The 23,345-nt window shown below is 35.3% G+C and overlaps 3 protein-coding genes across 3 annotated transcripts in view; 2 read left to right on the top strand and 1 right to left on the bottom strand.

Annotated features, from left to right (window-relative positions):
* Window positions 1-23,345, top strand: part of LOC125843569 (uncharacterized) — a 224,888-nt gene that overhangs the window by 193,200 nt on the left and 8,343 nt on the right. The window lies entirely within an intron of this gene.
* On the top strand, window positions 6,112-11,816 carry LOC125843543 (uncharacterized). Its single transcript, XM_049522655.1, has 3 exons — window positions 6,112-9,113; window positions 10,491-10,798; window positions 11,332-11,816. The coding sequence occupies exons 1-3, from the start codon at window positions 6,502-6,504 to the stop codon at window positions 11,676-11,678; spliced, it is 3,267 nt and encodes a 1,088-aa protein (XP_049378612.1). The 5' UTR covers window positions 6,112-6,501; the 3' UTR covers window positions 11,679-11,816.
* LOC125843542 (pleiotropic drug resistance protein 2) lies at window positions 12,052-22,160 on the bottom strand. Its single transcript, XM_049522654.1, has 20 exons — window positions 21,381-22,160; window positions 20,891-21,011; window positions 20,287-20,375; window positions 19,827-19,911; window positions 19,181-19,471; window positions 18,996-19,086; window positions 17,653-18,553; window positions 17,404-17,564; window positions 16,982-17,085; window positions 16,745-16,901; window positions 16,578-16,658; window positions 15,852-16,000; window positions 15,334-15,666; window positions 14,726-15,016; window positions 14,553-14,636; window positions 14,057-14,190; window positions 13,577-13,804; window positions 13,314-13,485; window positions 12,662-12,916; window positions 12,052-12,554 (listed from the first exon to the last, which is right to left on the bottom strand). Exons 1-20 carry the CDS (start codon window positions 21,773-21,775, stop codon window positions 12,282-12,284), a joined length of 4,395 nt encoding a protein of 1,464 aa, XP_049378611.1. The 5' UTR covers window positions 21,776-22,160; the 3' UTR covers window positions 12,052-12,281.

Genomic DNA, 23,345 nt, shown 5'->3' with positions numbered 1-23,345 from the left:
ACAAATCTTGGTTGAAGTGAAATTACCAAAATGCCCTCTAAAAGATTAATCATTAAACATATTAAACTTGTACTTTCTTTATTTGCTCTTGTACAACCATAACAACAGCAACATACTCAATGTATCTCATAAGTGGGGTTCGTAAAAGATCGAGTAGAGTGTACACAAACTTTATTTCTACTAATATTTTCAATGGACAAACATGATAGAAATGATTTGTTTGCACTTTGAGAATGCTTATATTATNTGATTTGCAAATAGTAAGCTTCCGCATGACGCCCAATCACCCTTCAGAACCCAACAATAAGTGGAGTCCGTAAAAGATCGAGTAGAGTGTACACAAACTTTATTTCTACTAATATTTTCAATAGACAAACATGATAGAAATGATTTGTTTGCACTTTGAGAATGCTTATATTATTGTTCTTTATTTAGGGTTGTATATTTATATTATATAGAAAGAGTTCATGTGTTATACACTTTCAATTACACTATCTAATCGGTTTTATTTGTTATAATAGCTAGATAACCTATTTTATTTTCAAAATGCAAATAACCCCTTTTTAAAACAAAAGCTTACATATAGATATCATTTAAATGACTTAATGATATATATTTTTAAAAAATGCACAGACAATATATATATATTACTTAATTTTTTTCTTTCTACATAGAAAAACTTAATGGATGATCTTGCCTAGCTGCTAGACTTGTTTTTGGTTAGACTACTGTTTTCCACAGTTTGGTGCATTGGCAAATTCATGTAACTACTATAGTTATTGCCAAATTTGATAAATTTGTATTGTTAAAATTCACTTCCAAATATTTGTCTATATGCTACGGGTTTGAGCTATAAACTCAGTCATTGATCCTTGCTTCCAGGTAAGTTGCTTACAAAATGCAGCTCATCCGTCCAGATCTTGGTTGAGCACGAGATACGTTGTGCACTGACCTGCCCTTTTATAAATGTATGAGTTGTGACATAATTTGCTTTTTGATAATCAAAACAATCTAAACTTTAATCACAATTTGAATATCAAAAAACTGATCAATTGCGTCGGGGAATTTCTGGACAGATGAAATCCTAAGTTGCGTGAATTCTTCATTTCTGATATCACACTTGTGTCAAATTCTCCAAAAAGTACAATATTTTTTTAAGAATATGACACGTAATTATTGATATTTTTGAAAAATCCGGAAATCAAAAATTCTAATAGTGTGAAACATAAAAAGTTAAAATTAAGTAGTGATTATCCAAATTAAATAACTTTAGTGGATAAGTAGTATTGGTTGAGGGGTCTTGAAAAGTATTTGGTGAAATATTCTTTTTTTTTTTCCTACAAAGATTTGTGTGGTTGGCCTACAAGATTTCTTTACAAATTAGATAGTAAGTCTTTACCTAATTACAAAATAAAAAATAATTATTTTTTGCATGAGAGCCTTAGGGTCCAAGACAGAGTAGGAGATTAGTGTAAATTGCTGGCTACCTTTTTTCATAATTAATTATTCCTATATATACCTTTTTTTACCTTTCATATATTTTCAATTTCACACCTCCTTTTGACAGGTGTTTATAGAAAAAAAGGCAAAAAAATTGGACCATTTCATAAGTTTGACTATACTTTTTTTCATGTCGTGTGATATAATGGTTTATCGGAAATAAATTTTCTATCTCATAAAAATAAAAATAAGATATGCGAATATTCAACTCTTTCTCATATTCTACTTATGAGATTACAATTATATTGTATATGTTATTGTTATTGTGTGGAGGGATCAGGGATGAGTGATATATATATATATATGTTTTCTTGCAAACAAATTTGAAACATCTTATATAGTTCTTTTTCTTAACAATTCTTTTTTGTGTTCCTTAATTTTTAAAAGTGGTATTTTGTTTTATGAATCTTCTTTTAAAAATTAAATCATCATGATTAAGGGTTAATGACAGCTTCTTTTTTGTGTTAGATTTTCCTTTTCTTTTAAGGTAGGGGGACCAAATGAAGACTAAAATAATTTAAAGTAGTTTTATTCTTTACGATGACAATGTTTCTAATTATGAATCATTGAGAACATATAATATTGAAATTTGAAAATGAAAATTCTTGAATAAGTAATTATTTATGCTAGGAGTAATGTAGGCCCACTTTTGATTTATAATTCAAAATTTTGAAATCCAAAAAATACTTTTAGTAAGTGGCTAAGTATTGAATACGTCGGATAATTAAAATCTCTTCATTCTTAACCAGATGTTTTAGATTCGAGCTCAAAAAGTATATAAAAAATCATGTAATTTGAATTAGTCAAACTTTAAGATGAATAATGAACACCAAATGAGAAACCAAAAAATAAATAAATTAAAAACCGCTTTAAAATTTGATTAATCCGAATTTGTGTGGAATATCATCATGCCTTATAAGTTATATATATATAACCTTTCAAAAAGTGCTTTGTTCTATTTTTCCGTTAGTGCCATATCTATCGATCCATTTTATTTTAATTTGACAACGTTTGACTCGACATGATCATAATTCAAGTCAGATTTTTATTTTAGCACATAAGTTAATTATATATTTTCTTTATTTTAAATTATGTGTCATTTAAAAAAAAAAAGTCTTTCTTAGAAAGAATATGTACTCTAATTATAAACTATTTAATTTTATACTTCTCTTCTCAATTTTTCTTCAATAAGATGATTTATAGTTTTTATGACCTTCTTTTAATCCCAAGTTCTAAATTTATCTCTATCAAACTTCATATATAGTTAAACATTATCACATAAATTTAAAACGGACGAATTTACAAATATATATTCTTTAAACCCGAGGCATAAAAGAGGAATGATGAGAATACTATATGGTCTAATAATTGTTATTTTTAGTAATTATGTGTAGTCCTACTTGGATAAATGAATGAACTTCTCAATCATTTTAAGTACTTAATAAATTGTAGCTAAAGCATGTCTTGGAACCAATTAGAATTGTGGTGGAGTGATTATAAGTATTCTTTTATCTTTAATAAAAGGTTTTGAATCCAAATTTTTCTGGATATAAAATCGCCTATGTTAAGAAGTGTTTTATCCTCCAATATAAAATTTTTCGATATAAATTTAAATTTAATTAAATCTTAATATAAATATTGAACATCAGATGATAGATTCATGTATTATATGGTCATTCTTTTAATCAAGTGTTTATCATGAGCAAAAATTATACCAAAATTATGTTAGAGCCCAACACACTCCAACAAATGTACTTTTGTCTTTGAAATTACAAATGAGGATACAAAGTCATGGTAGAGGGCGGAATCATAAGATTCGACAGAATTTGATAATTTTAACTTATTTTCTCGTATTAAAAAGTTTACTTAATATAACCTAAAATTCATAAACTATACAATGTGCTATATTACCTAGCAAAATATCTAAAAAAGGCTAAAATATAAATTATTATAGAACCATGCTAGTATTCGAATCATACATTTATAGGGTACACCGTATTTATATTATATTTTCTGACTTTATTACTCTTTCTTGAACTTTACATATATAGGAATGCTTTGTGAATCAAATTATTATTTTTAATTGGATGTAATGATAATTCAAACTCAGTAAGTTCTTGGTTTTGCTTAGTCATAATGTAAGACTAATTATTGGTCATGGATAATGATGACACACACTATAGAGTGAAAATTGGGTGGGCTTATTATTATTTAGATTGATATTCTAAGTTTAGTGATTATTTTAAATGTAACGAATAGATATAGTCAATATTAACGCGAAAACATTTTGAATAAAAATATTTCTAATTAAAATATGATTCTTTTAGTACAGTGTGTTAGAGTTCAAAATCCCATCATGTGAAACTTCAATAAAGTCAATCTTTTTAATGTGAAACTCCAACATAATGTAATGAAATTTCGAACTCAAAGACAAAATTCTAGAATCATGAACTCCATGACTCTTTTCTTGAACTCATCACCAATTTCATGACGTAAACCTTCTGGTTATAGAACCACAAACTTTAGGACTCGTAGGGAGGTTTAGAACTTTTACAAGTGAAATTTAATTTAAAATTTTGAGCAACTTTCACATATAGCAAACACAAAATTCATATTTGTATGCTATAGCAAAATTTGCATAATTGCGCTCCATAGCAAACATATATATGTATAATTCGCTATACATATACAATTGAAAGCTATGTCTATTTCGCTATACATATATACAAAAAGAAGCAATTGTATAATTCGTTGGTTCCTCTTCAGATTTGTATAATTTCGCTGGCAGGCCATTTGTATAAATTGTTGTTAGCCTCTCGTTTGTATAAATTGTTGACAAAAATATTTGTATATCAAAAATCGTTCTCTCTTTCGCTTTATACAAACATAAATTATATATTATACAAACATAAATTATACATTATATTTGTATAATATGTGTTTGTATAAAACGAGAAAGAGAGAAAGGCAAAAGAGAAATGGGCAGGGTAGTATTTGTATTGTATAATTATAAGTGTATAAGACGAAGATATATGTTTTTGCATGTGTATATACAATTTTCTCTCGCTTTATACAAACAAAAGCGCAATTTATACATTTCGTTTCTGTTTGTACAAGCGAGAGAGGCGAGGGTGGCGAGCGAGATTTGGGAGAGTGGCGAGCGAGATCTGGGAGAGGGGAACGAAAATATATGTATATATACAATTTCCTCTCGCTTTATACAAACACAAACACATTTTATACATTTGTGTTTGTATAAAAGCGAGAGAGGGTGAGCGAGACTGCCACCAAACGAGAGTGGTGAGCGAGATTCCACTAGGGAGAGTGGTGAAAATAGCAATAGTTTGCTATAAGGTACAATTAAATCAAAGTATATTTATAGTATCTAATTTGAATTAATAATTTGCTATTATATACAATTTTCCCTAAAATTTTCCCTTGGCCTTTCTTTGTTAAGGGAATTCGTTATTTGCCTTGTCTATCTTCTTTCAGGTTCACTTATCGGGAATTTCAAACTCCAACATAATATAATGAAGTCTCACCTGTAATTTTTTTGAATTTCAGCCTATTATATTGGACTTTTTGTATATTTGAGTGGTATCTCTGTTGAATTTTGTTTATTATTATTAAAGAACAATAACAATAAGTTCAATGTAATCTAACAAGAGTGATTTGAGAGTTTAGAATATATACAAACTTTATGTTTTCTACATTGTTCGTCTCTTTTTCTATTTTATTTACATAAGAAAATTTGATCAAGGGTGTCTCGAAAACAGCTTCTATTAACAACAAATACTAATATACACTGGAGAAAAAAAAACTAGGATACCTAAATCATACTACTGGAAGTATGATAATACTCGACTATGGTAGTTTTTTATGGGAAAATTTACAGAATAACAAACATTTAAACCATATTAAATGCTATAGCTACTGTTTAGGGAAATTCTAATTGACAACTATAGTTTCGCTCATACTTTTTATTCGCAATTGTATAATTTGTCTGATTTGTATAAATCCAGATTTTGTATAGTTTGATTCCTGATTGTATACATCCAGAATTTTATATATGCTTACCATATCTATTTGTATATGATTTATGAAAAAATTATAATAAATTACCCTATTTGTATATTGGCAAGCGAAATATACAAACGGAGTTCTGAAAAATTCCGAAATGTATATATACAAAAATTATATATACTTAACTTATTTGTATATTTGCAAGCGAAATATCCAAACGAGCATAAATATACAACCACAACCTACATAGCAAATGAAACTATAGCTATGGAACACAATTATTGAAACTATAACTACATAGCCTTATTATGTTTGCTATTTTTGAAATTTTCTCTTTTTTTTATTCGATGTTAAATGGTTATTTGTCCAATTCTCTCAAAGTAGGTTGGGTTGGGCATTTTATTCAAGTACTAACCAAATCCAACTAAGCCCATCATAGATGGCCCTTTTAGTAACCCGGCCCAACACTGGACACACCTATCCATCAAATATCAATGTTTTTCCCTTCAGCATAGATCCGCCATTGTCAAATCTTCCAATTTGACGCCATTACAGACGCATCCACAGTTCTCCATCTTCGTAACTTTGCACCAATCGCATCATTATCATTATCATCATCATGATCAGAAGAGAAACAATGGAATTTCCTTCATATTCTCATCTTAAAAAGGTTTGAATTTGATAATCTGTTGATCGCGTTTTTGTGGATTGTTTGATCTGAAAGAGGTATTTTTGAATACCCTTTTGCTTGAATCGAATATATTTTAGCGGTAGAAAGAAGTTTACGGACGAATATATTATTTATTTTAGGGTTAGGGTTTCGGGGATCTGTCGTTTTGCTGTTGATTAGCAAGTTAGTTTTTTTTGATGTTCTGCTGTGAAAATTTTTGGTGATTGAAAGTGGGAAGCTGTTCTTTTGCTGTAGAAGTTCGGGTTGATTTAGGTTGGAAATTGCTGAAGTTTAGTCTTTTGTTGATAATGAGGGGGGAGAGGAGATTTGGAGGAGATGCTAGAGGTCCACCACGGTTGCCGGAAAGGAGAAAGGATTGTGGTTACTCGCCTCGACAGAGGAATAGGAACAGGGATTACTCGTCTCCACGGAGAATTAGGGATGAGGGTTACTCGCCTAGACGGAGGATAAGAGACAGGGATTATGTGTCTCCACGGAGGATTAGGGGCTCACCCCCAATGAGGATTCAAGAGCGGAAGAACTCACCACCAAGGAGGTATCAGGGGCGTGAATACTCACCCGTGGAAACTAACAGGAACCGCGATCGCTCACCACCAGTAAGGAGACGGAACCAGGAATACTCACCACCAGGAAGGAATAGGAACATGGAGATTTCGCCACCAGCAAGGACTAGGAACTGGGAGCAGCACTCACCAGGAAGGAATAGGAACAGGGAGATTTCACCACCAGCAAGGACTAGGAACTGGGAGCAGCGCTCGCAACGTGGACGGAGTAGGGAGCGTCACCTTTCACCTAGTGGCCAGATGATTGGTGAACAGCAGGGTGAGTACTTTCACGAGCTTGAGAGGTCGAGAAGGATGGGAATTGATGGTGGTGGAGACTTTGGAGAGTTGCAGAATGCCCGACCCTTGAATTATGTTGGTGGAGATAGAGACTATGGGCCATCTCAGAGCTTGAGAATCTCTGATCGCGATAGAGGAAACACTGACATTCTTGGTGAACATTCACACAGGCTGCATGAGAAAAAGGAGGGCTCAGGGAATGAGGACTCAACTTCCAATAAGTATCCATGGAGCCATTTGTTAGATAAGCCTAGAAAGTTTGATACTGTTAATGGGTCCAAAGACTATGGAGTTAGTGGTAGTAGAGTAAGCAGCGAGAGAGATAATCGTGGAAGGCCCTATCCGGGTTTTGTGGATGGTAGCATTTCTTCAGAAGCTGATAAGAGGGCATTGTACTCTTCATATGAATCTCATCTTCCTGATGTTGGTGTACAACCAAGAATCTCTGGCATTGGAAATAGTGGTGGCTACTCATTGCCATCACGTTATTTGGATGCTGATCCTCTCAAAGAGGAGGAAATACATTTACAAGAAGGGTTTCATTCTCATAAAGCAGCAGGAGGAAGAGTGCCGTCATCAATGGACCCATACATGGAGGAATCCTTGAAGACCAGACGATATTCAGAATTCAATACTGATTACATGATATCGTCATCTCACTCTAACATGGTGCCCGGAGTTAATAAGGATGATATCACCAGTTCATATAGTATAGAGGGCCAAATTTGTTCACATGGAGGTAGACTGGACAGTGGAAAGGCTATTGAGTCTATTGGCCATGCCGGATATGATAAAAATCCCAGGACCATATCTTCCCTGAACCCTGAAAAGCAAGTTAGTGGTTTCAGGAACTACACGGAGTCTTACTTTGGTCGAGCTGAGGAAAGGCGTGAAACATACAGTTATTCTGACATTCAAAGAGGTGAAGTTGGTAGTCCTAATGCCCTGTCTAGTGAATTCTATGGGAAGAGGGTGGGTTCTGGAGAAGCACATTTTCAAGATGTTCCAAGGAATAACATGGGATTGGGCAAATATGATGAATTTTCTCATCGGGAGATTTTGATGGAAGATAAGCCACGGGAATCTCTTTTTTCTTCACAAAGACTGTCAACGCCGGATTATTTTGAGTCCCGCAGAGCACTAGACCAAAGAAAGCCAGATGTGGACATATTGGATTATGGGGCTAATCGTCTACAGTATGAAAATGAAACACATCGAGGCTATGAAAACTCCCGTAAAAGAGAGCTTCATAAGTATCAGATGGATGATGATCTTCTAGAAAGATCTGATGCCTTGTATAGAGAACATGACCCCCATTTAGAGAAGATAGAGGCAGGTTCTCGTGAAAGATTTATTTCAAGGGACTTGCCTGGATCATCTAATCTTTCTCTTAGAGAAAAACATGGCACAATGACCAATCGTAGTGCCGGAATTATGATTTCAAGTGATATAAGGAGTGCACACATAACCCATGACCGTGAAGATGCTGATGAAATGCGGATCAGTAGGGATATGGATTCTGTAGTTATGTCTAGAAAGCCAAATGTCCCGCGCTCCAAATTTGTGAAGAATGGTAGGCCACACAAAGCTGCTGCCACTAATAGTTCCACCAGAAACCTTTCAGTGTCAATGTTGAGACGTACAAGCAAATTTAGTAAATCTGGTGGAAGTGATATAAAGAAGCGGCTGGGGCCACGTTACCAGAATGTTGATGTTGAACACCCACTAGGAACAAAATATAAATCTTCACTGAAGAAGCGTTTGGGACCCCGTTTAGTGAAGAATCATGCTCCTCCACCATGGGTGAAAAAGTTCAATTCTCATGAGCTCTCTAGAAATCAAGATACTTTAGATGAAAGTGTTGCTGAACAAGGTGATGACCCCAAAGAAGGTATTACTACTACAGCAAAAACTGAACCTTCTGAGAACTCTAAGGATTTTAAGCAGCTGGTCCAAAATGCCTTCTTCAGGTTCGTGAGGCACTTGAATGAGACTCCAGCTAAAAGAAGAAAATACAGTGAGCAAGCTGGTAGTTTAAAGTGCCTCGTGTGTGGCAGGTAGGTCTGTCTTTTACATCATGAAATGTTTTCATAGATGGAGTAAACTCCCTTCTCTTTTAATTGAACTTATTCATAACTATGTTGCTGCGATCAAGTAAGTGGAAGTAATTCATATTACTGGTTTTATGAGGACTCATTTGGCTAAGGTAAATAATGAGACTAGCTGGGCTCCCATGAGGCTTTTCATTCCATGAAGTCGTCGGAGTAAAAAAAATTCCTGCGTGGATGGGATGAAATGGGCCTGAATACAGCCGTTATATAAGGATTTTTGTATAGTTGGCTCTAAGTAGTGTGGGTTCAAGGATTACTTGATTGATGCATGGAAACTCTGGAGTTGGAGAAAAAGTTCGATTATGTAGGTCGGAAGTCTTATTGTCCTGGAAATATTATAACCGGAAGCTTAGAGCATTCCCTCTCCATCTGGCTAGTTAGCACCATCGCCCATAAGGTGCTTATTATGAAGAGCAAATGTATTCTTTGTTTAGTACATTTGCCCTTATCTTAAAATGGTGCTTACAAAGAAGATCAAATACCTTGGTTGTTCAAACAACCATGACTTTGAGGAAATGAAAAGGGAAGATGTTGAATGAGGTGCAAAAGAAAACCTCTTCTGCTATTCCCCTAAGTGGGAAAATCAGATCTGACACTAAACTGGATTTGACACACCAGATGTTCATGTGGTGTGATTGCTTGGGGAAGGGGCAATAGGTGAAGCAGTTTGTTTGATAATTGGGTTTAAATAGTGGCTATAACAGTTAGCATATTTCTTATTTTCAGTCTGATGATTAGTAGTGTCTCCACTTGACCATAGTCAATGTTGAGCTTAATGCATGATCAAATAGGAGAATCTGCATACACGTGTACACGGCTTCAGTTATTTGCATAATTAGTGACCAATTCTAGACCTTGTTGGGCGGACATAGTTTTTAGCCTAGTCTCTGCACATCCAGTTAATCTTTGTTGGCTTTGGATTTTGCTTCTCTCAGTTGCTTATTTTTATCGGATGAGATGAGAATTTTTTCTTGATGAGTCTTGTTTAAAGATAATATCTCTTGTAGGGGCCACCTGAATGAAGAACTTAAGTTAACACCTGCAGATCTGTTGTCTTTTATGAAAAATAAATTCATTTTAGAGGTATTTTTGGTTGGTAAGTTGAGTAACGGTCTATTTGTCTGTTTAAGTATCTAGAATGTTATCGCTTACCTTTTTCCTGCTATATTCCAGTTATATTTACCGTTAACTCAGAGAACTGTATAGCTTATTTTCTTCTCTTCGTATTGACCTTGTTTTGTTTCTCAAAACTTTATTGGACCTTTTCTTCATCAAGAACTTTACTGGACTTTTTTCTTTATGTCGTCTTCTATGCTGTTTCAGAGATTCAGAAGAGTTCGCAGACTCAGAAAGCCTCGTGCGTCATGCATTAACATCCTCTAAGACTGGTCTCAGATCACAGCACTTAGGCTTTCACAAAGCTTTATGTGCTTTGATGGGATGGAAGAGTGCAGATTCTCATGAAGATAGTTGGGTTCGTGAAAAGCTATCTAATGCTGAAACTGTGGCTTTGAAGGAAGATCTAATCATCTGGCCTCCAGTTGTTATCATCCATAACAGTTCCATAAATAGCAGCAATCCGGATCAGCGTGTGGTTGTATCAGCTGAAGAGCTCGAGTCTAAGCTGAGAGGTCAGTTACTTTTGGTGGTCTAAAACACTCCGGATACATTTGTTTGGTTATAAAATCATGTTATTAGAAGTAAAATGGGAAGTTTAAAGTTAAATTGTTTCTAAATATACATAGGTGTCATTCATTTTGATACAAACTAAAAAGGAAAGTGTGTAGTGTGTACATAAAATGGGATACGGAGTCACCCCCTCTGCCCCTCCCTTTGGAAAGGCCAAACAATTAGAAAAGGGTATACCTTTACTGGTTCAAATTCCTTTACTTTTGGACTTTTACCCTCAAATTCGTTCAAGCACTCCGGCTATTTTATTTTTGATGAAGGCATTTATTTTACTGTACTTCCTCTAGGGACTAAGAAAAGATAAATCTCAATTCAGAAGGATATTTTTCCTCATTGATTTGTGATTTGCTGCTCGATGTGATTTTCAGATGTTCCATTGCTTTTATCCTTGTATCTGCTAGTTTAGCTGAACAGATCTTAGTCCTAGTTATTTTATTTTCTGAATCTTTTGTTCTAATCCTCTCTTTGTTTACAGAGATGGGCTTTGGGGAGAAGGCCAAGGTTTCTCGTGGTAAGCCTGCAAATCAGAGTATTCTTATGGTGAAGTTTAGCGCTACTCTCTCAGGTTTGGAAGAAGCAGTAAGACTCTGTGACATATATGCCCATAGGAAGCATGGAAGGGCGGAGTTCCAGCGTATCAGTTCTGGTCACTCTGGAAACAATGACGATGAAATTAAAGAACCATTGACAGATAAGGTAGGTAAAATCCTTTATGGTTACCTTGGAATTGCAGAAGACCTGGACAAAGTTGATTTTGAAACAAAGAAACGAAGTTCTGTGAGGAGCAAAAAGCAGATCAAGGATATTGCAGTTGCGCCTTAAGAAGGAAGACCAAATTTTAGTTTGGCAGGGCAAAAATTTATGTTCTGAATGATAGCTAGACACTTTGGCTTTTGCTTTTGCTTGTAGCTAATTATATTTTGCTATCTAACTTGATGAAAGTAGATACTCCCAAATGTCTTTAAAACACAGGCTTGGAAATGGTTATATTATAAATATTTTTGCCCATTCTTGCTTATTGCTTGATGCCGTTGACGATTAATTAATGCTTATGTGATAATCGTCTTGCTAGAGCAGTTGTATGTAATTGTATTGATGGCACAAAGATGGTGCTTAGTGATTTCATTTCATCTGCTGGGCAGAGTTGGCTAGAAATGAGAATTAAGAAGCAAAAACTCTTCTTTGTATCAAGCTATAGCACTACACAATTTTTTGTTTGAAGGTGTAAAACATATAGCCTAGTACAACAACATCGACAACCCAGTGTAATTTCACAAGTGGGGGTTTGAGAAGGGTAGTGTATATGCAGACCCTATCTCTACCTTGGGGAGGTTGTTTCCGATGAACCCTTTGGTTCATGGAATAAACATATATACCTTAGTATCTAAGGGGAACTTTAGTGTATTCAGAGAAATTTCTCCCCTTCTACCTTTTTTGGTGGTTCAAGAACTTGATTCCATAAGCAAAAACAAAGAAAAATAGAAGAACCCAACCCACATGAGCAAACACCACAGCTACAAGAAAGTCATGATCATATCCCAAATATTCTTTCAGGAACTGATTCACCTGCATTTTCACAGTTTCACCGGGGATTTCAAGTTCATCGGTTCTGTCTCCCACCTGGGACGCGAAAATGCCATATATTGTCCAAGCAACTGGAGAACCCCAATAGTACCATCTCCACCACACTGGAATTAGCTGTAGAAGTTATAACCAAAAAAAACAAACACCTTGTAAGTGTTTAGCTATATCAAGAAAATGTTCAAGAAATGGTTGCTAATAGTTTGGTCTAAGGTTTGACCTACCGGACGAGGAACAAGGAAACCGGAGAATAAGTTCCAGAAGCTGAGGAAGAAGGACATAACAATGGCAGCAATTTGATAACCAGGAGTTAAAGCAACAACCATCATGCCATACATGGAGAAGTAGGTGAAGCACATGAATATGAAGTAGTAAAAATAGAAGAACTTTGCTGGTGTCCATTCATATCCAATCATTGAAAACAACAGAAGAGAATAAATAAATGTCTGTACTGCAACATATATAGTCTCTATAGCCACCTGCAAATCACATAAACCAAAATATCTCATAACCAACTGCTATACTTGAGAAACTTGAAAAATGTCAATCTTTTGTTGTGAACACTCAACAACAACGTACCGGGTCTAAGGATGGTAGGGTGTATGAGACCTTACCTCTACCTTTTTGGGAAGAGAGGCTGTTTTCGATAGATTTCTTGTGAATATTAAATATGACTAATTGTCTAAACTTTCCAAATATGCTTATTTGGAAAAGTGCTTTTTCAAAACAGTAATTTTGGAGAGTAACAGTTTTTGTTTGGCTAATCAATCGATATTAGAGGTTCCAAAAGTGCTTATGAGGAAAATTCCTGGTTCCGCCATTAGACTAAGAGATCAGTGAAGATCAAGCATGTATTCAGGGAAGCTTATGTGATACCTGAGCAAATGCATAAGGCAACTCTGAATACATTCCAGCAGCCCTTTCACGATAGAAAACTGTTCTTTCAACAGCCACAACAGATTGTACTGCAGAAGCATTTGTGGCTCCAAGAAACATGACAGCTGCATAAGTAGCTCCAAGTAGATTAAGCAAGTCTTGTTGTCTGTATCTGTTTCACAGGATCAAAACAAGTCAAAAACATTTCTCAGTTTGAAATTCGCCAACATAATCGAGCTTGTAACAAAGAAGTTCAGGATTACATTTTGTTCCCTTTATCCCAAAAGATGACACCAAACATAATCCCAATGATTACTGTCATGAAGAATCTGATTGCATTATATTGTGAATTCCTCCAGTATGACCAGTGTTGTTTCCAGAAACAAGCCTTGCACTGAGTTATGAAGGATTGAGAATACTGAGTGGGGAAGTAGAGATCCTCTGAGCGCGGTGCTGGTGTGCTGAGTTCCTTGATTAGTAATTGATTTCTCCTGCAATGCAAATTGAGACTCTAGTTAATACTCCCTCCATCTTTCCTTTTTAGTTTGTTTAAAAAAGAATGTGTTTTTTTCCTTTTTGACAACTCTTTACTTCTAACTTTTCACGTGGCATGTGGCATATTGGTATGCTCTACGTATCTTTAGTTTAAGACAACAAGATTCAAAAGTCTTCTTTACTTTCTTAAATTCTGTCTGTCAAAACCAGAACAACAGGTTAGCTTAGCAGTATCCACAAGAACTTACTGATAAAGATCAGACTTGGCATAGACTTCAGCAAAATCGACATCAAGTTTTGCTTCCATAGAAGATGAGCTGACATCAAGCATCCATGTAGCTGGATTATCGCACTCTCTGATTTTAGTAACCCCTCGTATGGCCTGCAGAACGAAAAACATGAAGTGAAAATTAAAAACCTTTTGAATTATGAGAGAATAGAGTTCTAATATACAGCCTCATCATTCTTTTATTCCCAAGCCCGCTAAGGAAAGGACTGACTTAGAACAAAGTTTTCGTGTTGTTGATTCCTAGGTGTAATGCTTCCACCTTTATGCTGTCTATTAGCGCTAGTAGAGTAGAATTAGACCATAATGCAGAACATTTAGACATAATCTTTTTATACTAGAATCGAGAATGAAACATAGCATCTGAGGTTGCATTAATCGAGGATACATGACAGAAGGAAGTGTTCTATTTCCAAATTTCACCTTCAAAAAAGGCAGAGGATAGAGAGACAACTAACCTCAAAATATTCAACCATCGTTGTGGAACGAGCTCCAAGAGGTCCAGCATATATTACTTGTCCTCCTCTTTTCATCAAAAGTAGCTTAAAACAAGAAGTTTGGTTTTATCATGACTTATTTTACAAAATGGAATTATACCTATACATGCATAATGGATAGAGTCGATAGATACCTCATCGAAAGCTTCAAAAATATCTATGCTAGGCTGGTGGATCGTGCAGACGACTGTTCTTCCTGTATCCACCGTCTTTCTGACAGTACGCATAACAATAGCTGCAGCTCTAGCATCAAGTCCTGATGTGGGCTCATCCATAAAGATGATGGATGGATTTGCAACTAATTCGACAGCAGTGGTCAGCCTCTTTCTCTGTTCAGTAGAAAGACCGTTTATCCCCGGGAGCCCAACAAGAGCATTCCTCAATGGTTTGAGCTCTACCAATTCCATTACTTCTTCCACAAACATCTGCAGTTGGAAAGAAACAAGGTTAGTGAAACTGTAACACAGTTCGTATTAAAAGTGGATCCGTTTCAATTTGTTTGTCTGGTTTTGACTTGACACGTAGTTTAAGAAAGTAAATAAGACTTTTGAATCTTGTGGTCTTACACTAAATATATGTAGAATGTACCAAAATTCCCTTTTAATCTTGTGGTCTTAAGTATGTCATGTGGAAAGTTAGAATTAAAGAGTTGCCCTAAAAGGAAAGAGGCATTCTTTTTAAAATGGACTATAATGGAAAGTAAGACAAACAAATTGAAATGAGGGGAGTGCTACTATCTTACCTTTCGTGTTTCTGTCTTTACATCAGAGGGAAGACGTAGCCAGGCTGAGTAGAGGAGAGACTCATAGATTGTAACATATGGTGAATGAATGTCATTTTGTTCACAGTAACCGCTGACTCGAGCAAATGTTGTCTGATTCTTTGGGTAACCAGAAATCTTTATGCATCCTTCTATGTATCCACCTGTCTTTCTACCTGCTAAGACATCCATCAAAGTGGTCTTTCCAGCACCACTGACACCGACTAAGGCTGTAAGAATTCCCGGCCTAAAAACACCACTAACATCTTGTAGAAGTTGCAATCTATCTTCGTCAATTCCTTGAGTCTTCATTTCCTGATAAAACAAAACTTCCATGTTTAGAGAGCTATAGTGAGAATACAATAACTACGCCTCAGTCCCAAACAAATTGGGGTCGGCTATATGAATCCTCACTATTCCATTTAAGCTCAACTATTCATGATGAACCTCACAACGAAGAAACAGTGAGAATCATCAGTAAGATTGGAAAAATAACTTACAGCAGGCATATCCACATAATAATTCACATGGTTGAATGCTAGTGAAAGTGGCTGAAACGGTAAGACCATCCGTTTTCTTGATTCCTTAATCGGTAAAGGAACAACACAGCTGGTGTTTACTTGAGAACATGTTGTAGCCATCTGAATACCTGTGGTAGTTATTACACGACGAATTAGTCTCAATCTGTGTGTTTATTATTCTAGCTCTACAGATTAACCATTAAGAATTGACACTTAAAGGATGACAAGTCAGGAATGCAACAAAGAGAAATTCAAAGACTTCTGATGGCTTGTATAGAAGTCCAAACTTTAGATGATATAAAATACTCCCTCCGTTTCAGTTTGTTTGTCTGGTTATGACTTGACACCAAGTTTAAGAAAATAAAAAACACTTTTGAATCTTGTGGTCTTAAATTAAAGATACGAAGAATGTACCAAAAATGTCTTTTAATCTTGTGGTCTTAAACATGCCACGTGGAAAGTTAGAATAAAAAAGTTGTCAAAAAAGGAAAGAAGCATTCTTTTTGAAACAGACTAAAAACGAAAGTAAGACAAAAAAATTGAAACGGAGTGAGTAATTCATTTAGTTTTATTGATTAGATCTATTTACTACAGACCTTTTGTGTCTCTTTGATTACTTCAATCATTTCATTTCCATTACAACAAAATAACTGAAGAAGTTGCTGATTGAAAATGTACGAAAACAGAAATCTAGAAGTTACTTACCTCCAACTGTTCTTTTTTCTTGTGGCCTACTATTGTTTTTGTCGTCGTCCTCAACACTGACAGCTTTAATATCTCCGAGAGCTGAGATTGATCATGCTTTGAGTTAATATACCGCGATCTCTTTACAATTGAGTTGGGAAAGTTAAAGTCATAAAAAGGGAACATACGATTTAAAAACGTCAAAGCTGCAATGAAGAGGACATTGAAGAGAAGTGAAAATCCAAAAAGTGCTGCAATGCATATCCAATACCAAGTTTCTGTGGTAAATAAGCCTCTGTCATGTAGAAGAGTCTTTCCTACTGTTGGTTGAGAACCATTAGTTGGCTGTCATGAAAGAACGAAAAAGTTAGAATCCTTTATCCTTGATATGTTCAACTGAAGGTGAACGGAAAATCAGGTCTTACAGCACTCCATCGATCATCTAGAAACTCGTTTATGGCAATTGCATTCTGTCCATACATCATAGGGGACAGATAGTAGCCCCAAATCATCCAATCTTGGATGTCATCTGTATAAAACATTCTAGTATTTCAGTACTTCTAAGGTCTAGACGGAAAATACTACTCCCTCCGTTCAATTTGTTTGTCTGGTTTTGACTTGATACGGAGTTTAAGAAAGTAAACAAGACTTTTAAATCTTGTGGTCTTAAACTAAAGATATGTAGAATGTACCAAAATGTCTTTTAATCGTGTGGTCTTAAACATGTGAAATTAAGGAGTTGCCAAAAAGAAAAGAGGCATTCTTTTATAAACGGACTAAAAAGGAAAGTAAGACGGAGGGAGTAAAAATGATTTGAGGCATAGAGCTAAAGCAATGGAATTGTGACCTTTCGAGACGATGAAGCCTCCAAGTATAAACACAAGAAGCAAAGTGAAGGTTCCAAGTGTGTTTGCAACTACTTGTGTTCTTCCTGCTGCTGCAATAAACCGGAACAAAGAGAGAGCCATCTGATGGACCCCGACAAACGCCAATAACTGCTTGAAAAACCTGAAAGGGAACAAAGATCAGTAAACTACACACTATAGTAGTACTAAAATGAATGAAGCTCCACATTTCGAGTAAATGTGCAACTCACCTGCTGGCTGCAGGAGCAAAGCCAATGGTGTAGTATGTAAGGATGATCCATATTGATGATTCCACTAATGAAATAGGAATTTTTAGCACCCAAATTGGCAAGGCAAAAGCCCATGCTGGATAAAATAAGCTATCTCTCTGCTTGAAAAACACAGGAAGCCTAAAAACTGTCATCGCGAGCTCTTGCATCCCATTGAACATCACATTGATCAGACTGAAAAACAACGCGCCCCAGAACTTAGCGGAATCTTTTACATTGCCAGCTTTCATTTGTGTTCTTAAAAACACTGTCAAGGCAATAGTTGCCATGATAGTGATTTGAGTAGTTTTAAATATGTACAAGAACGAACTTCGTTTCATCAGCAGCCATTCCCTTGAAAAACATGCCTTGAAGAGTTCCAAGTTGGAAATACCATATTTATTTTTCACCAATGCTGCACGATGGACGCTGAACTTATCATATGGAATTGTAAGTTCTATAATAATTTGTTCACCAATCTGAAAAGAATTGAAGGACTCAGCAAACTCAGGAACAGATATATATACATATGGCCTGCTATTTCTGAACCAATACTGTTCTTGGTCTTTCTTGGAAGTAACTTCCACTAGAAAATCTGCAATTCCTTTCCTTTCTGGACATCTAAATCCCATGTATTCGAAGAATTCAAGAACGTTTTCTTTCGGACCTTGGTAAACAATTTGACCTTCTGAAAGGAGAATAACATCATCGAATAGATCAAATGTCTCGGGATCAGGCTGTAAGAGGGAGATAACAATAGTTATATCGTTAACGTGAACCATCTGCCTCATAAACTTGACAATCTGATAGGTGGTGGAACTGTCCAGCCCCTTTGATATTTCATCCATGAAAAACGCTTTTGCTGGTCCAACCAACATTTCCCCTTCATTTCATCAAAAAAGACAAACCATTAAGGAAAATATAATGAAAAAAATATGAGCTTGAACATAAGAAAACGATCAAAAGAACGAAGAAAGATAGACTAAGAAATGACATAATACATAAACAGAAACTCAAACTTGGCTTTTAGCTGGCAAGTAAGACCTCCAACTTTGATAGTGCACATCTAGACACTTCAACTTGGTCTCAACTGGCAACTAAACACTCCAACTCGTCTCTACTGTGTCTCGTGGACACCCGATGCTGATGTGACACATACATTTTGAAGGTGGCTAGATGATCATTTTTGTAAGTTGGAGTGTTCAACTGATACTGGGAGATGAGTTGAGGTGTTTAGATGTGCATACTCAAAGTAGAGTGTTTATTTGTCAGTTGATGCCAAGTTTGAGTGTCTATTTATGTATAATTCCCTAAGAAATATATACCAGTAGTGACGCGCTTCTTTTGTCCACCTGAAATGCCTCTTCTCATATCATCTCCAACCATGATATCAGCACAAATATCTAATCCAAGAATCTGTTTGGAAATGGGACATTACTTTTAATGTAAGGGATTTTGGCACAAGAAAGAAAGTTGACACCTAAAAAGAAAAAAAACAGAAGTTACAGACCTTGAGTACATAATCTGTAATTAAACTTGTCTCTAGGCCCTCCATTGCTGTGGCTTTCATAAATGCATCAATCTGAGGATCTGGCATTATACCTGCTTCTTTCTCTCGTCTCGACAACTCCACCAATAAGTCATACCTGGTTCCAACACCCAAACATCTTCCAGCAAAATCCAACGTTTCACGAACTGTCATCTCTCCATGATGAAGATCATGTTGGCTAATATAAGCACTTGTTCTTTGAGGAACAAATTCATGGAATTCATGCCCACAATACGTAACTTTTCCTGTCACCTGCAAAATATAACTCACTATTCAGCTACAACAACATAACCAGTGTACATAGACCTTATCCCTAATAATATGGAAGGAACAGTAACTACAACAAAATAGTGCGATAATCGAAGTACAAGAGATAGTAGATAGTAGTAGAAATCAAAGGACAAAAAAAAAACACAGGAGAAATACTATGGCTACTAGCATGGAAGGATAAGCAAGATAATGCTCTACTACCTACTAACCTTCTATCCTAGTTTGTGTCCTCTGAATCCTCCTAAGTCCTATCTTTGGTCATGTCCTCGTAAGTTGAAACTACATTGGCATACAAGTCAACAATTTCTACGAAAGAGAAGTAGCGGCATGAACATACCCTCAGATCGTCTTCACTCTTTCCTGCAAGTGCTTTCAACAATGTAGTTTTTCCTGAACCAGGAGGCCCTAGGAGTAATGTCATCCTGAAATCAACTCAGCATAAGTGATAAGCAACAAGCTAAAGGGAAAAGCAAAATATGACTTAAAAAGATCAAATCTTTGATGATTCAATCATCTACGATTGAGTTGCTAAAACTTCTGAATAGGTATCCTACATCTAAACCAAATTCCTTCTGGTTAAAGAATCTCTTTTTGTTTGCTCTGAAACAATTCGGAGATTCTCTAGAAGAAATGTGCGGTTCTGCTTCTGGCAGCGACATGCTTCGTCCCAATTATGGGAAAAACATATTAATCAACAACTAAGTAGGAATGAACTCAAATATTTTTATTGTGTACTAACTTTGTAATGCAAATCAAGAAACAAAGGCAAGATTTTAGGATGTAAGAAGACAACATACCTTGATGGTCTTATAATTCCACTCACATCTTCAAGAATTTTTACGACCCTTTTCTTGGACGGAGAAAGATTAATCAATCCAAGAACAGCCTGTTCATGTCATAAGTTCAACTTAAGAACAAGGAATGATATATCTTCTAGAGAATCTCCTAATTATTCCGGAGCATTTAGAAAGAATGATATACATATGTTGCTCGGACTCTTCAAAAATGTTGACGCATGTGTGTTCGATCCTCCACAAGTAGTGAATTTTTGGAGGATTCAACACGGATATGGCGACATGTTTGGAGAATCCGAGCAATATAGCTTATAGAAGGTCAATTACAACTCTACTATGATTCTTTCTAATTTTTCCAAAACTAACAGACACGTGCCATCGAAGGACAACCCCATACAATTCATCCTTGTTTTGGGGTTGTTCTTACTTGTAGTCTGTGCCACTCTAACTCTTCAAAAATGTCGTCAGATGCATGTTGGATCCTCCAAAACTAGTATGTTTTTGGAGGATCCGACACGGATGAGACAACATTTCTGAAGTACGAGTAACATAGCTTTTAGTACGACGAATACAATTTTGTGAAAAGGAGGAAAATTAAAACAGTTACCTCTATGGTATTCAAGGTGGAATTCAGCAGTGTAGGTAATGCTCTTGTCCCAACATATGCATCTCCTTCTACACTTAAGTTCTCAAATCTCACTTCAATCTTTGGTATCTCTATCCCTACCCTATTTCAGCGTAAAATTTTACATCAGTATAGTATAACATGCAGCATATTCATCATACCTAAACTCTAAAATGATAAAAAACGGAAGAGTACTTATATGTGCATCGAGTTTAACTTCTGTACGCTGATAGTATAAAAGGTTGTTATGATGTCACACCATCTAAAAGAGAATTACATGTAACTATTCATAATAAGTGAAATTAGTAACCAGAAAGAGAACATGCAGCATCTTCATCATATCTAAACTCTGAAATGATCAAAAAAAGATTGAAGAGTACTAATATTGTGCATCAAGTTTAACTTTTGTATACTGATAGTATAAACGATTGTTATAATGTAAGTGAAATTAGTAACGAGAACGAGAAATAACCTGTCAGTCCTATTTCTGAGTCTTCTAAGAAATTTCTCATTATCATCTTCCACAACCTTAAGTATACTCTCCATGAGTACCTTCCTATCTTGATTACCAAGATTAGTCATGTCAACTTCATGATGCACTACCCTCCCATTGCCTATCACCTCCTTCATCATCCCTTTTCTCATTCTATCGTACGTTGGCAACCGATCTATAGCAGCCCATTTCAGCTCCTTCTCCTCCTCCTCTGCCATCTCCCGCCATCGTGTACTATAATTCTTCATGAAAAAATCATCCCTTTGCCCTCCAAGCACCTCCATAATACTTTGAGATGACCTCCAACTTGTCCCCCTACTATTACTACTCCTCAATCTTGCTAACTCATTCCCCACAAATGCCCCCTCCATCATTTTCAACACTTCCTCAAAATTGTTATACCACTAATAGTAACACATCAAGAACAAGGAAAAGATCAAATCTTTTGAAGAGTTTCCTAAGAATGATCAAGATTTCAACGAGAGCGAAGTCAGTATTTTCACTAACAGGATTCAAAATATAAGAAAGTGAACTCACGAAGAAGCCAAGGAGATTCAACGTCTACTATATAAACATAAAAAATAATTTCAAATCTTATATATATAATGTAATTTTTCGACAAAAGGGGTTCAGAATGATTAAGATTTTGGAGAGTTGTTCATAAACCTATGATCAAATGAATTCTTGATCAAAGATTTTTGGAGGATCATATAAAAAATAAAAGCAATATTTTAGATGTTACATACAAGATTATCAAGAAATGTTTCAATTCAAGAATGCAACTTTTTAAGTTTCTTGAGATACTATAAAACATAAAAATTTCTTATATTTATAAAACTTTTTTTTTTCCTCATGGTGGACTAGGCAATATCTTATTTATTACTTCCCAACCCCATATAGGATAGTGGGGTGGTGAGAAATGATGAGGTTGAAGATTAACCAAAAAAGTGAACCATTTTTCTGAAAAATTCTGGTCAAATTAGGAGAACTGAGTGTTTTTTCCCCTCTTTAAAACTGTTATTTTGCCATTTGAGATATTTATGTTATGTAAAACTTACAAAAACGAGTCAAAGATTTAGAGCTTATGAGTTTTGAATTTGCTATCGAATAGAATAAATCGTTTCAGTTACTGAATTCTCAATTAGACATTTATTGAATGAGTTTTCACAAAGTCGTTTGAATTCGTAACTAATATTGTAGGTCTGATGTTGACGGACAATATGTATATTTTTAATTTACCGTAAGATTTGAGCGAAAACTATTAGCTTAAAACATGTAAGTCCTTGAGTTGACTTATAGCAAAATAAAACTCTTCATAGCTAAATGATATTTAAAAAGTAATAAAAGCATTAAATTGTATTAATGATATAAAAGTTATTTATACGTTCGGTATACAATAATATACCCAGTGTTATTCCACAGGTTTGGTATATAATTTAAATAGGTGAGATTAAGATAAGAAAAGAGAAAATATTTGACTAAATGGGGATTAATCTAACTTAGTTGACTTCTGTGAGAAAGGTTATGTTCCACTTTGAGTTATTTTTCTTTTATAATCATTAAGGTAATAAAGTTAATTAGTTGGGAAAACACCCACTAAACACATCCTACATAGTGTACTTCTACTTAACTTTAAGTATTTTAGAGCAATAATCATGGTAGACCAAAGGTACAACTGTTTAGACACAGAGTACAATAGTCGCGATGCTCGTTTTTTGCAGTGCTAATATAACTATCACTACGTATTATAAAAATGACCATACAAATTTGTGTCGTATAACTAAAGAACATCTGTTTACTTTTACTTGTCATGAATTAATTCCATTGTCAGCTCGTTAAATCAAGCACCAACAAGGGCTGTAGTGGGATAGATAGAATCCTCTCATTCTTAATCAGAGATTTTGAGTTTGAATATTGAGTATCAAAAAATCCTGTGAGACAACG

Source organism: Solanum stenotomum, chromosome 11 (genome assembly GCF_019186545.1).
Source record: "Solanum stenotomum isolate F172 chromosome 11, ASM1918654v1, whole genome shotgun sequence".
Classification (NCBI taxonomy): Eukaryota; Viridiplantae; Streptophyta; class Magnoliopsida; order Solanales; family Solanaceae; genus Solanum; species Solanum stenotomum.
This window is presented reverse-complemented; position numbering and strand designations above follow the sequence as displayed.

Excerpts from the sequence above, each read along its gene's own strand:
- LOC125843542 (XM_049522654.1), bottom strand. The coding sequence starts at position 21,775 with ATGATGGAGGGGGCATTTGTGGGGAATGAGTTAGCAAGATTGAGGAGT. Across the intron at positions 14,637-14,725 it reads TTTTTGAAGCTTTCGATGAG|CTACTTTTGATGAAAAGAGG; the intron begins GTATCTATCGAC and ends TCTTGTTTTAAG. Across the intron at positions 12,917-13,313 it reads TGCCTTATGCATTTGCTCAG|GTGGCTATAGAGACTATATA; the intron begins GTATCACATAAG and ends TGTGATTTGCAG.
- LOC125843543 (XM_049522655.1), top strand. The coding sequence starts at position 6,502 with ATGAGGGGGGAGAGGAGATTTGGAGGAGATGCTAGAGGTCCACCACGG. Across the intron at positions 9,114-10,490 it reads AAGTGCCTCGTGTGTGGCAG|AGATTCAGAAGAGTTCGCAG; the intron begins GTAGGTCTGTCT and ends ATGCTGTTTCAG. Across the intron at positions 10,799-11,331 it reads GCTCGAGTCTAAGCTGAGAG|AGATGGGCTTTGGGGAGAAG; the intron begins GTCAGTTACTTT and ends CTTTGTTTACAG.